Consider the following 15,292-nt stretch of genomic DNA (forward strand, 5'->3'; position numbering starts at 1 on the left):
CACTGAAAATGCCCCCATGAAACTTTCCAAAATATACAAAAAAATCTCCCAAATTTGCATGAAAATACTTACAAATGTCAAAAGAAATTCTCCACAATTTCCAAGAAAAATTCCTGAAAATTTTTACTGCTATTTTGAACAAATTACCCAGACTTTAAAGATTTATTTTTTTGGGCCTTTTCATGCCTTTATTTGATAGAGGAAAGACAGTGGATAGACCCAGAAACAGGGAAGAGAGTGGGGAGAGACATGTGGTGAAGGGCCACAGGCCAGATTCGAACCCGGGCCGCCTGCATACATGGGTAGAGCCTTAAACCACTTGGCCATCTGCGCTCCAAATTACCCAAACTTTAATGGGCTTTGACGACAATTATCTCCAAAAATTGTGAACACCAACAAAGATGTAGAAACAGTCTCTTTGGTGTCTTTCAGCTCTAGTTTTCTTGAAAAGCCCCATTTTTGGACTGCTCCATACTCTCAGCGTGTCACCTTCTTGACACAAAGCCTTGGACAGATAGACGCTGTAGTTGGTAACCAGATGGTTCAGATATTACAAGGTTAAAGGGCACCTATGATCAAATTAACTGGATCAAAACTCAGCTCTATCACGGTGAATATTGGGCTCACATTTACTGGCTGTCTGTATCTACTGGATATGTAATTTGGCATTTGTTTGCTGAAACATTTATTAAAAAACAAATGGATGCTAGCAGTATATTGATGTAGTGATAAAAGCTTAAAGCATTCTCTCAACAATCAATAAGAAAACGGACAAAAACCCAATATTTTGGGGTTTAAAATGCACATAAATGAAGCCTACTGTTTTGCATACTAAAATAATCTTCCTCTAAGTCTAATCAGACAGAACATCCTCCAGGAGTGCTGCAGCCAAACCCATTTATCAGACGGCCCCGGAGTCCCTGTATCTCCTAATAAGCCTGAAACTGTTAAAATGATTTCATTTTCTGATCTGATCTGAATCGTCCCGGGACAGTCAGTGCCATGGCACTGGAGTAAATCTTTGTGCATTTCCCTGTCAATGACGTGACCTCCAAACAAGCCTGACTGACCAGAACTGGCCTCGGTTTCAGTTTTCTAACAGAGTTCTGATGAGGTTCCTCCTGTCTTTAAGTCTTCTCTTTACTCAGATATGACTGTAGCTCTCTGCTGAGCTCTTCCAGTAATCTCTTATTCATATATGCTGCTGGTGCTGACTCCACAAATGCAAAGTGTTTATCCGTGCTGAGGAAATAAAACTAAGTAGTTGACATCAAAGCCAGAAAATTCAGTTAATTTAAAAGTGTCGTCACATCGTATGAATCTTTGAGACTGAACAGCAAGCTTCTCCACCACAGGACAGAAAAAACATGTTTGCTCTATTCAGCAAAACGTCTGATCTTTACAGTCAGGGCTTATGGTTTAAATTAGGTCACTCTGTTTTTCATTAACTTGAGGCCCGTGGACATTTATCCACTGTAGGAGCATAAAATCATCACAGCAACACAACATCAACACAAGCTGGGGGAAATAATTTCCTATGTCAGTTAAATACTGTAAAACTAGACGGAAAGTGGACTTACTAAACTGAAATTCACATTTTTACTGAAACTGAATAAACACAGAGTAGTTCTCTGAGATGTTTACAGCTTATCAACCAAAGACTTCACTTCACTTTGATTCTTTCTGTATAGAAACATAAAACAGAGTTTAGGAGAAAGCCCTAACCTGAGCAGAAAGAACTTCTTTGAAACTATTAGGGAAATCTGTGAGTCAAGGCAGTCTGTGTGAAGATATTTAAATGCACCATTTTATTGTAACTTTTGTATATGTTCCTGCATGGTCTCCTTTATAAAATAGATCAATTTTTCAAGCAGTTTAAGCCTTGTAAAACTTGGTCAATGTATTCATTTTATTACTATAAAACCCAGATTATAGCTTGCACCGGTATATAAGCAGCAGCCGGTTTTTGGGTCTCTCCCAGAAGGAAAAAAAAACAAATCGTTCTTCCTGTGTTCAGCAAAGTCCACACCTTTCAGATTCTGTGCAGCTGTGTAGCTCTTCTAGTCCTATTCATGGAGAGTCTTCACCTCTGCTAACTAAAAGTATGGGGGTTGTGCAGCATCTACGCATGGTTGGAGAACCCAGTGAAGTTTGAGAAACCTCCTGGCGTTAATAACACCCTGGACACCGAGATTGTCCCAAAGTCTGACACTAAGGAGGAGGAGACTCACATTACAATAGGCAGACTCAAACAGCTTTTGAAGCCAATCCGCGGTGGCTTCCATATTGAAATTAATAATTGATAATCCCTTCAAAAACGCAACTGATATCAAATTTGCAATATGAGCGAAAATAACTAGTTCATCCTATCTAATATTGATGAAGTTTAGGATTAGTTCATGAAAATCGAACCTCCAGCTGTGGTCAGCTTATAGCCAGCTTCACCTCCTCCACCCCAGCTACCTCCTTTATAGCTTAAAGCTTGTTGCACCCTCATATTCAGATTCATGCTACTATTTATTAATTGCTTCTGAAATAACTTAATTGTCTTCCATACACATTGTTATATCTGTATGGGGGTTTCTAGCCATGCACTCCCTGGAAAGTCACGTCTGGTCCATCTATTTGAAACACAAGAGCATCAGCAGTAACAGTGATAGTTGTGAGGTACTGACCCTCAGCTAATGAGTGACTCTGCCCACCTCTTCTTGCTACTTTTTTATTCTAGCCATTTAAATAGTGCTTCAGGTGCTGTTAAAGGGACACTACAACAAAAATAAACTAAACGCTACAGGAACACGCTAGAACCTGCAGCTATTGCTCTTCTAAACAAAATTAGCACAAGATAAAGCACATCAACTTACATGTACCTGTGCACATTTCAGGTATTATTTTAGAGTGGATGTCTTCAAAGCACTTTATCATGACTAATTTTTAATCATTAACAGTAGTTTTTTATGTACTTTGTCTAAATGTGTCTCAAATTTACACGCATTTGGCCAAGGCCTGTTGCTAATTTCCCACCCTGTCCTCAGGTAATAGTAATCCTGTGTGCTTTACACACCAAATGTTACTAGATCTATATTTTTCAACATATTCAGAAGACCTCACCTGTTCCCCCTCGAGACCGCAGCGTCCCAGACTGCGAGGACGTGTGGACTCCCCCAAACACGGTCACTCCTTGTGTGGCAGCGGTGCTGTGGAAGTTGTTGTAGTTGGGGATCGTGGTGACCCCGAAGCTGGGGTAGTGCTGCGGCGTGGGGTCGGACCCATAGCGGTACCCCGAGTTGTGTGAGAGGCTGGTCTCCCGGTCATCAGTGAGTTTTGCTGCTTCTTTATCCTTACATTGGACACAGCCCATCCTCTACTCTCTGTGGGGGGAGAGAGACAGAAAAAGGAGGAAATTATGTAAAATAATAGCTCAACAGATGGCTCCACTGGGGACATTATGATTCAACATTCCATTATTTCAGCGTTTCCTCTGAGAGTTAAACAGAGTCGGTGAAATATCTGTCGAATTAGGTTGAAATTAAACAGCATCCTTTAAAGTCTAACACCAGTTAGATAGACCCTAATGTGGCGGAGCTACTAGAGTAATCATCCTGCGAATGTACGTACGTGTTGATGATGCTTATGATACTTTAGACTGAGAAAGCTTGGGAATAACAGCACTACTTAACAAGCTTTACTTTCCTGTCTTATTGCCCAGCCACACTAGTGAGAAGATTTTACACCCAGCCACTGCATTTACAAGCTGGCATGCCCTTTATTTTTGTTTTCTTTACAAGGAGCCACACACCCATCAATAGATTTACAACCCAGAGAGAGAAACTTAACAGCAACGCTCCCTGCCTTTACTTTGAGACTCATAGAGGAGCATTTGGCCTCACTACACCAAAGCTACACCAGCCTCTCCTGTAAGTATGTCAATCTGCTTTTCCTATAAAAAAGGGCCAAACCATCTTAAAAGACCCAGTCATACTAATGCACATTTGGTCTCACGGTGTGCCCCTTTAAGCCAGTTCAACGGGACTACGCAGAGACCGCTGTCAGCACGGTTGTCTTTCATTAGCTTTAGCAGCCAGCTGACTTTGGAGACGGTTAATTGGAAACAGACTTGTTTTCGGATGGAGAGAGGTGGCGCTGGGAGCAAAGCCCAGGGCTACAGCAGATGGAAGAAGAGGGAAAGCTATCAGACCACTTTCCACCTCAGATAAATCCACATTACTGGGAGAGATGGTCACAGGTGGGGCCTCTTTTCTGTCCAGGGTAAATTAACATATCAAGAAGAAGAGTAAGGGGTCATGGAAAAATGTTAATGCTAATAAAAAGACAAAATAACAGGTCAAGAAAGGTGAAAATGACCATTTTTACCCCATTTCTTGAAATATCCATTAATTTTTTTGGCAGTTTTTGAGATCTTGACCTATTTCTGTAGTTATTTAGAGACAACATTGATAGTTTTCTTATGATAACAAGTTACTTTCTTGAGATCTTGACAACTCGCAGATAGCAGTGGGGGTTTCACAGTCACAGTCTTGCCATTGAGAGGGGACGCCAGAGACAAATCTGGATCCCTAGACTGTGTGTACCAGATACAGCCAACAGGAGTTGAAAACAGAGCTGCACTTTCTATCCACCTGTCCTTTATACAAGGACATCAGATACAAGATCTTTACACTTATCGCCAGCAAACAAGAAGTATTCAAGCATTAACAATGATCAGAAATTTCCATATTTGCAAGCAATGAGGTCAAAGGAATGGCCTGCAGAGCTCAGAGACAGCATTGTTGACAGGGACAGATCTGGGGCTAGACAGAAGCCTAACCTCACTGCAAAACACATGAAAGCCTGATTTGAATTTGCAAAAAAAGCACCTGAAGGACTCTCAGACTGTGAGAAACAAGATTCTCTGGTCTAATGAAACCAAGATTGAATGTTAAGACTGGAGGAAACCAGGCACCGCTCATCAGCTGTCCAATATCATCCCTACAGGGAAGCATGGTGGTGGCAGCATCATGCTGTGGGGTCGTTTTTCAGCAGCAGGGACTGGCGGACTGGTCAGGGTTGAGGGAAAGCTGAATGAAGCAGAGATATACTGAACAGAAAACTTTTTCCGTAGTGCTAAGGACCTCAGACTAGGCTGAAAGTTCACCTTCCAACATGACAAAGACCCTAAGACCACAGCCGAGGCAACACAGAAGTGGCTTAACGACGACTCTGTGAATGTCCTAGAGGGGCCCAGTCTGAGCCATGACTTGAACCCTACCTCTAAAGAGACCTGAAAATGGCTGTCCACTGACGGCCCCATCCAACCTGACTGAGCCTGAGAGGATTTGCAAAGAGGAATGGCAGAAAATCCCCCAATCCAGGTGTGTAAGGCTTGTTACATCATATTCAAAAAGAGTCGAGGGTGTAATTGCTGCCAAAGGTGCTTCAACCACATACTGAGTAGAAGGTCTGAATACTTGCAAAAGATTCACAGAATATCAGCAAAAATCCAATATCACACATCTCTAGAACAAAGGCCAAAGAGTGATCCCTTTCAGCTTCTTAAAAGTGGAAATGCTTTGTTTTTCATTTATATTCTATGACATAAAATATCATTTAAAATATTCAGGCAATAATCTGACATTTAAGGCATTTCAATATTCTCTTAACTTGGCTCATCTTCATTGATAAGTAGAATAAACTTGTAGAACGATCCTTTCTTTGGGAGCCTCTTCTCAGCTTAAACTGAGCTTTTCTCAGAGGTCTGTACTGGAGCTTAATGGTTACAAGGAACTCTACGGAGTAAACGACTAAATTCTTTCAGGTCCTGTTTTACATTTACCAGCACGAAACCTCAATGTCTACTTTGAAAAAAAAAGTGCAAACAGATGTGTCACTTGCTGCACGCTGCAAGTCAAGAACAGTTAAGAAGAGCACTCAGAGGGATCAGTATTTAGCTGTCACGTCCTGGAGGAGTCACTTTCTGACACTAAGAATGGCACATTCATAAATCATTGTGTTTTTTTGTAATGGATTGATCTGCAGATCTGAAACTTTTATTGGAAACCTCATTAAACCAGACTCTGTGAAATGCATCAAAAAGGCTTTGGTGGCAGGAAAAGACACAAAACAGATAGATAAATGCACTATCAATGTCCTAATATTCATTAAGAGGGAGATAAGGTCAATCCAGATATGACTGTGCCTCTAAAAGGCCCAGAGAGTGGACCCTCCCTGGATCAGATATAATAATACCAACACGTTTACACTGGATAAGAAGCATTAGCATTAGCATTAGCATCTTGGCTAACCACCAGTCTCCTTGACCTGGCTTGGATCAGCTTTTGGATCCGGCTGATTAAGTTTGTAACTGTTAAGGTCAAATGTCTGATCCAGCTCCCTTCCTTTCTTCTCGTTTGTTTTCTAGGATCCAGACTTTAGTGCCGGTCCTGGCATGGCTGGACACAGCCTGACTCTGCTGGCAAAAAAAAAAAAAAAGATTCAAGCTGTTTTAAAGCTACAATACATTGAATTTTCACACTGAAATGAAATGAAATGTCTACTATAATAAAAAAGACTACTATCTAATATATACCTACATAGATTTTAGGTGAGTTCTTATATTTCCTCTCATAATTCAAAACAGTTTTCCAAGATAGAGAGAGTCAATTTTTTTATTGTTAAGGGGACGTGTCCTCTTACAGCAGCTGCCCCTTAATGTGAAACCTGATCCCTTGTTACACTGCAGCCCTACTGGGCAATTCCAGGTCAAGTTAGGGCCAGGCCTACTGCTAAACTGGCATTACATATGCTATATGTACTAAAGTAAACCAATGTTTTGGTTTCATGGAGAAATTTCTCCTAATGAGGGAGAAAAGCTGCCAAAAGTGGCCTTCCTGGTTCATGCTGTGAGCAATCCCAGAATGCTCTGCAAACCAGGAAGGCCACTTTAAACAGCTTTTCCCCCCTCATTTAAGCCAAAACGTTCTCATGGAGAAGATCTCATGGAGTGTGGTTTTTGTTTTTCCTTGGAAAATTTAAGCCCTCCAGAACTGACATGAAAATTATAGTGATGCATTGTGGTCAAAATGATCATTTTGCATAATAGCCCTAAACACAAATCTTCTTACCCAAACCCACTGTATGAATTTATTTATAAGAGTTGTATTAGATTTTATTCCATATGCGCAAATCTAATATTAACAACCTCAGAGCAGACTGAGCCTTATGAGTGTATAGCCAGGGGGGGCAGACAAAAGAGATGCCATTGAGCTTGACCTAGACTGCCAAGTGATACTCTGGCCACCGTCCCCTACTCAAGCCCTGGGTTGTGAGCCATGGGGCCTAATAATAAATCCTGAGCATCACATGAATAGAACTTATGCACATGACTGTATTTTGTTATTATTTTGACTGAGAGCTTCCTAGAGGAGGAATTTACATACCAAGTGCTTAAAAAGAAGGGTATATATTTTGAAACGAGCACATAAGTAAATAAAAATATGTTTTTTGCTTAAGTAAGTAATGTTATGTTTTTCAGTTCAAAATAAAATGTAATGGGGCACTGTTATCCTGGTGGCTGTGCCCCATTTGTGGAGGCTGTTGTCCTCAAGGTGGGCAGCCCAGGTTTGGGTCTCACCTGTGACTCATATCCTGCTCTGTCTCTTCCTAGTTTTCTGCTCTGTCCACTGTCGCTTTAGGGCATAAAAAGCACCCAAAATAAACCCTGAATATATAAATGAACAAAACTCAGCTATGATTGCTTTAATTTTTGATGTGCCATACTTTTGTTAACCTCTTCAGTCCCACACCCTGCTGGGGCCTAGAAAGCTGTGACAGTCACTTATCTCTGCTGTGCAATCTGCAGTCAAAAAGTACATTCAAGAAAAAATGTATGCAGACTTGATGCTCCGTCCTGCACCTGCATTTCCATCTCTTTTTGTCCATATTTGCTCCACATGCTTAACTAAAAGAAGAACAACCCCGCTGCAAAGAGAAGATGATCATACTGATTTATTACAGCCAATAAAAACCACATTAAATAGCCAGAAAGGAACAAGCCCGGTGATAGCATTACAGTATAAATCCAGACCACAGACTGAAATATAAGACAAGGAGGAGGAGGACTGCTGCTTCACCAGTAAATCAAATAATCCTACTTGACATTTATATCTACATCTCCTTTCTCTTGGTATTTACAGCACTCCCTTTCCAGAACAGGTATATTTAAGGGAAAAACAAGCACTCAGTTTCCATTCTAGGAGGGGTGCAAAAACCTGCAAAACTGCAGGAATTAGTCTTTTTATTGTCATTGTGGTAGGTCATAAAATCTGCTTTTCTTACGTGTTTGGGTAAAAAAGCAATTGCAAGACATTACTAGAGACTCTTGGGACACTTTGATAGGCATTTATGTGATTTTTTTGACTGTTTATGGGATGCACAGCTATTAACTAAAAAGCTGCAATTCAACAATTAACTAGTGTTTTAAAATGGTACCAGTCAAACCACTTTTAGTAAACATGCAGGGAAATTTTAAGGTAAGAGACTGCGAATCACAGGTGAAGTGTGTTTTCTGCTCTTGAAGCACAGTGATTGAAATAGCTTCCTCTCCTGTAAATGAGGGGAAATCTCACGTCTTCGTCCTGCTGCCTGTGAGGGATTATAGGAGAGAAAAACTCGTCCTTCCCTTGAGGTAAAAGGCCAGGGACTGCTGCAGTTTTAACATGTCTGTAAGCATTCTGCTGCACTGAAAAAACTAGGCCATGTTGTTTTGTTTAGACATACGCTCCCTTTGTGAAGTCTTTTTTGGCAGTGTTAGCTCGGTAAACATTTGCATATGAATTGTGTTTGTGTGCACTTTGTGTCACTGCTATTAGTGAATGGGAGCTATTTTGATTTATTGACTTTAGCTTAAGTGCGTTTGCAGCAACAGGCAGATTTATGCAATTTTCAGACAGAATAGTCTAACAGGAGCGTTCGTCACATGATCCAAGGGATGACTCCTCTCTGTTATTCAATTACACGCATGAATCAACACTATGGATCATATCAGAATGTCACGACGACACTGCAGTGAGATGATTTCTGTCTGGGATAGTAACTAGACTCAACTTTCTACCCTTAAAACAGCACACGATGGCATCATAGCCGCTGGGGTTTTTTCTTCTTTTCGTGGCATTGCCTGGGTATCGCATGACCACCTCAGCCTGCGAGAACGCTCGTCACGCTATTTTCAGACCCAAATGAACAGCTTGCCTCCGAGAGGACTACACTGGCGTGATAAAGAGGTCCAGTGGGGATGGAGCTGTTGCTTTGTGTTGTAACAGTTAATCACAAAAGGAAGAGATGGAGGAAGAGATGGGACACAGAAACACAGAGACAGACTGGGGTTTTCACACTAAAGCCCATCCTGATGGCCTCTGGATGCAGACTGAAATCTCCCTTTCAAGTCTGGCCAGATGAGCTTAACTGTATTTGTCAACTCTGACTATGGTTGCGCAATAAATACAGTTCTAAAGATGGAGCCATGTATTTCTAACAAGATAATGAGTAGGATATTTGGGTCACTTAGATTTGTTTTAGTTTATGTTGTGTTACAAAAGCATTTCTACTGACTTCGTCTGACCACTGATGAGTGCAATGAGGATGGATATTACCATTAGTAAAATTTCACTTGATACTGATACCTGTTTGATACCACAGCAAAAAAAAAAAAAAAAAATCCAAGTCTAAGACACCCAAAACTGGTCAATTTAATGTTTTTAATTTGCAAAAAATGCAGGCAAACTCCTGCACACTATTTGAATAGCACTAATTTGATGGAAACATTAGGAAAAGTGGTTGAAACTGGCAAGAAGCGAGGGAAACCCTTGTGCCATCCACTTGCAAATGTTCACTATATGGACAAAAGTATTTAGCCACACCTGTTAATGACTGAATATAGTTGTTTCAATCAGACCTGTTGCCACTGGTGTGTTATTAGAAACTGGAAGCATTTACGAACAACAGCAACCCAGCCATGGAATGGAGGACCACGAAAAATCACAGAGCAGGGTCAACAACTGCTAAGGTGCATGATGGGTCTCCAATGTTCTGCTGATTCCATAGCTAAAGAGTTCTGGCCCTTTTCTATTCCAACATGACTGTGCCCCAGTGGGTCTCTAAAGACATGGTTTGATGAGTTTGGTGTGGAAGACCCCTGACCTCAACCCCATCAAGTACCTTTTGGATGAACTGGAATGGAGATAGCAAGCCAGGCCTCCACCATCATAAATGCTCTACAGAATGAATAGGCACAGATTCCCACGGAAACACTCCAAAAGCTTGTTGAAAGCCTTCCAAGAAGAGTGGAGGCTGTTATAGCTGCAGAAGGGGCGCCAACTCCATATCAAAGTACATGTATTTGAATACAATGGCCTTACAGTCCATGCTGGTGGAATGGTCAAGCAGCCAAATACTTTTGTCTATATTGTGAATTTATGCAAATTTAAACAGTGCTTTTATCCATTTGTTAAAAATATATAATGCCTGAAGATTATAAAGTTTCTGCACTTTTAAAACCAGCAATCATTACATTAATGGAGATTTTGTCATTTAAAAACATATTCAAAAGGACAGAAACCATTGACAAACTGAATTTACAATAATGTTGCCAATTTGTTTGAACAATTTAGACACTGATTAAAGATTCTGTAAACGAAAAATATATTGATACCTGTTTGATATCACAGCAGCTAAAGAAAATGTCTGAGACATCTATTGCACACTTGTTCCTTTTTGATAATCAAAATTGCAGAAAAAAATGCCGGCAAGAAATCCTTCCACTTTTTCACATGTTGCCAACATATTTGTGCAATTTAGACAGTGCTCCTTCTTTCTCTCTCTTGGTTAAAATATGAGGTTTAATCATTCACAAACACATAGCAGGATGGAAAACAGAAATGTTGTCAATGTATTTGTACAATTTAGACAGTGTGTAGGAGTTTGCCTGCTATTTTTGATGTTTGTTATTAAACTAAATTAGAAGCCAAAGACACTTAATACTAAGAACTTTGTACTTTTAATTACCAGGCAAAATCACTGACTAAAAAGCGGCTGGAATTGACAACAAGCTTCGAAGTCAACAATTTTTCCAAATATTGCCAACTGATTTGTGCAATTACAGTTCTTCCCCTCTCTCGGTTCAAAATATGTCTAGAGATCCTTACACTTCTGTGGTTTTTGATAACACTGATCATCAGACAATGGATATTTTATCACTTTAACATATTTAGGAGCAATTTAGACAACCTAGAAAATATGGAAATATGTCTCCAATGTTTTTGTTACTAGAATATCAAAATGAGATATATTTCATTTATGATCCAGCCCTATCTCTGCCTCAAACTTAAATATTTTTACCTGTTTTGAAATATTACAATCTTCATTGTTTTAATGATCAAGAGAATAAAAATGCATAACTTTTTTCTGCAACGTAGACAGCGATAAGGACTTTGTCTGCATTTTTCGGTAGGCTAATAAAGGATAAAGAAATGACCCATTATTTGTGCCTTGGACTTTATATCTGTAGTTGTCATTTATTTTTACTCGTATCATACTGAAGTATAAATTTATGCACTGTGACAGCCCTGACGGCAATATTATCTGAGCACAAAGTGTCAGTAAAGGGTCGTCCTGGCTCATACTGAAGTTAATTTCCTGGATCAAAGGCTTTTATTTTGAAGCTTTAGAGCTTGATCATCTCTGGTAACTCTGAGAGCCGGGGGCCATAACGACATCCTCAGACATTTATAGTAAAGCTGCCTGATCAATACTGTAAATTAAAAGGACAGACGTGTCAGGGTCACACAGCATGACTGATGGATTTAACAGACGACAGTTGGACAGCCTGAGAAACACACATATGTGCAGTTGGAGAGAAAAACAATGGTTTGGGTACAAATGGAAATTTAAAGAGTGCACGCATTTATATATTTATTTTACTCCCATTTTCCCTCGATCTTGAGAAATTAAATATTTATCACAGTTTGTTATTTCAAGTCAAGTATCTATAAAAACAACCTAAAATGACATTATAACAGAAAAACAGTCAAATATGATGCATAGGTGAATGCCCACTTCAGGCTTCCATAAGTACAATATAAAGAAGATATTCTTGGTTCATTAAAGACTTTCCTAAGAGTAAAGTTTGTCTTATAGGAATTTAATTTGAGTCAAATAATTCTTAGTGTTATTGTTAGTCAACAGCACACAGTATATCAAACATTGGTGTTGCTCTGACCTGTGCTTTTTCACTGTGATAATTTGCATCTCTTTGCTGCTTAATTTGCAGTAAATTTAACATTTTTTTGGTTTTAGACTATAATAATTAATTTCAGGTTGCAACCTTGCACTTTAGTTAATCATTTATGAACATATTTCAAACTTTGATATGATACTAGTGAAAACAAAGCAATATAATTCCTTCACTTCCAGTACAGCCCTAACTCCGAGGTGCAACTTAACACTTGTTTTGCTAACGTGGCAACAAAACTAGAAATCCTCAGTCTCCTCTATTGAGTCATTTCTTGTTTTCAATCATCAAACATTGCAGGAAGCTCTTGCAAACAGCATATCTTTTGCACTGGTTCAACTCATAATACACATCTTTCTTAGGACATTTTTGTAGAGAAAGTACAAATATTTCAAAAGAAGTTGAACGCCAAGGTACTTTTTGCTACTATTTATCTTTAGAACAGAAGACAGTATTGTTTCAACAAAAGGTGTAGTAGAAGTATCAAAGTATGGAACACTGGTATCTTATTGCGGCATGTCATTTCATGATGTTGGCCAATTTATTGAGAAAGAAAAACATTTTTAGTTGTTTCTCTGTTCTCAAAATAAACCATTAAATAATAATCATTTACAAGTACAATGGTCCAGTTCTTTTTCTCCTTAGCCCAGGTGAGATGCTGGTGACAATGTATGTGGTTCAGGATTGACTCCACACTGAGAACACCACACTTGTAGTCCATTTCCTGGACTCGTCTGTGTGCTGGCTCTCTATCCACTGACTCCAGCCTCAGTCCACTCCTTATGCTCCCCTAAGTTCTTGAATCTGCTTTGTTTGACAGTCCTCTGAAGGCAGAGCTCATCCCTGCTGATTGCGCTCCTCTTCAGTCAACTTTCCATGAATGTGCTTTGATACAGACTCTGACAACAGCAGTTGTGTGTACTGAACCAGAGTGGGAGAAAGAAGGCTGAGGAGACCTTTGTAAATGGAACTTTTCCACGTTATTTTAATATTTTGCGATAGTGGATTTTAAGTTTTGTGAGATGTAAGCTTTAATCATCAGGATTAAAACAAAAAAAAGGTCTAAAATATTTCCCTTTGTATGAGATGAATCTAGAATATATAAAGGTTTAATTTTTTGAAGTCAATCATGAGGGAAAAAACAAAACTTTGACATGATATTCTAATTTTTCTAGATGCAGTAGTCCCAGTGGTCCAAAGTCTTGTTTTCAGATGAGAGTAAAGTTTGAACTTCATTTGAAAATCAAGGTCCCAGAGTCTAGAGGAAGATCAGAGAGGCCCACATCTGAGGTCTTGAAGTCCAGTGTTTCCAGTCTCCAGAGTCAGTGATGGTTTTGGGCGCCATGTCATCTGCTGCTGTTGGTCCACCAGTCTTTATCAAGTCCAGAATCAACGCTGTCAGCCATCTACCAGGAGATTTAAGAGAACTTCAAGCTTCTATCAGGAAGCTTTATGGAGATACTCATTTCCTTTCACCTGACCACAGTGAAGCCAAAACTACCAGAAACTGGTTTACTGAAGTGTTACTGTGTTTGATTGGCCAGCCAACTGGTCTGGCCTGAACCCCATAGAGAATCTCTGGACTCAACAATCCAGACGTGCTGAAGGCTGCTATCAGAGCGATCTGGGCTTCATAACATCCCTGCAGGACCACAGACAGATCGGCTCCATGACACGAGCAGAGATGCAGGAATTGAGTGGAATTTTCCAGAAGGTCATCATTTCTGTATTATAAATCCTTTCATGACATTGTAATATTCTAAGATAGTGGATTTTTGAGCTGTATGCAGGTGAAATATTTAACTTTGTATGACATGAATCTAGAATATATAAACTTTTTCAAGCTATTCTTATGTTTTGAGATGCACATCTAAGCTCCATGGTTTGATGGATGCAGTCTTTAACAAGTCTGCTCTGTCTGATTTGAAGTCTCTTTATCATTTTAATGACATGACAGAAAACAGGGTCAAACCTCCCACACCCCTCCCACTGAAGTCACACTGCCATCGACCTTATTAATCTCCAAAATAAAACCCTCTCTTCATTCAGACACAAAGCTGACATAAAAGAGGATCGTTAGCGGTTTGTGTTGCAGATTTCGATACGTCAGAATCCTGCTCTTGTGTCTGCTGGACTCGGTACAACTGGGACAATCTCCTCCTTATGGCCACCATTCTCTGGATAGTTACAATATTTGCTTGTGTCGGACAACTGAGTTCATTCAGTGTATCAACAACAGCACAATGGGCACATTTCACTCCGCTACGAGATTATCAGCACAATGAGACGCAGTGTTAAGGCTCTCAAAGCATTCTTCACTTTCTCAATGAGCTTGTTATATAAAGCCCACAGCTGAGCTTCATACGTATGGGTTAATGCCTAACTGTGCTTTGGTGTCACAGTGTTCACAGATCATGTTGAGTCATGTTGTTGGGAAAATGACCATTCAGTCGCTGAGATTTGAGTCTGGTGGATGAAGATTTTCCAAATGGGAAACAACAACAACCTCTTCTTCTTCTCCCTGTCAGTCCGCACTCAGGGTTTAAGTGGTTCTTTCCAGTTGTGGTGCCAGTGGAGGGTAATGTTCAATGTAAGAATGCACTGGAAATAATGATGTGGTGGGTCTGCAGTGATGGAGGATGGAGGTTTTCTGCTAGATCTGAGTAATAAACCTCCAACTGTATCGGTCCTGTACATAAAGGGTTCATTTTTAAGCTACAAAGCACATATTCCCTAAATATGAAGCTCTGCTACCTGTTTATTCTGCTTTGTTGTATGATTAACACAAAGTCGTTGTGTTGTGGACCGCTTGGCACTCAAAACATCTGAAATTTCGAACATTTAACATTCAAGTATGACTCACAAGGAAAGCAACTAATGAGGCACATGATGCTATTAATTCATAATAGTCTTTTAAAAGTCACTGCATTATTCATGCTGATTGAAAAGTCCAAAACCAAGGAGACATTCTGGAATCTGGGCCATGGTCTTCTGCCCTAAAATGGCAGA

At 39.8% G+C, this 15,292-nt stretch overlaps 1 protein-coding gene across 2 annotated transcripts in view; it reads right to left on the reverse strand.

The window, feature by feature from the left end:
* fyna (FYN proto-oncogene, Src family tyrosine kinase a) overlaps positions 1-15,292 on the reverse strand; it is a 43,019-nt gene that overhangs the window by 14,068 nt on the left and 13,659 nt on the right. For both annotated transcript variants that reach the window (XM_041812780.1, XM_041812779.1), the window contains one exon: positions 3,112-3,371. In XM_041812780.1, coding sequence (XP_041668714.1) covers positions 3,112-3,361 — 250 coding nt within the window. In that variant the 5' untranslated portion in view covers positions 3,362-3,371. The remainder of the gene's footprint in view (positions 1-3,111; positions 3,372-15,292) is intronic.

The sequence above is a fragment of the Cheilinus undulatus genome, linkage group 18 (assembly GCF_018320785.1).
Source record: "Cheilinus undulatus linkage group 18, ASM1832078v1, whole genome shotgun sequence".
In the NCBI taxonomy this organism is placed as follows: domain Eukaryota; kingdom Metazoa; phylum Chordata; class Actinopteri; order Labriformes; family Labridae; genus Cheilinus; species Cheilinus undulatus.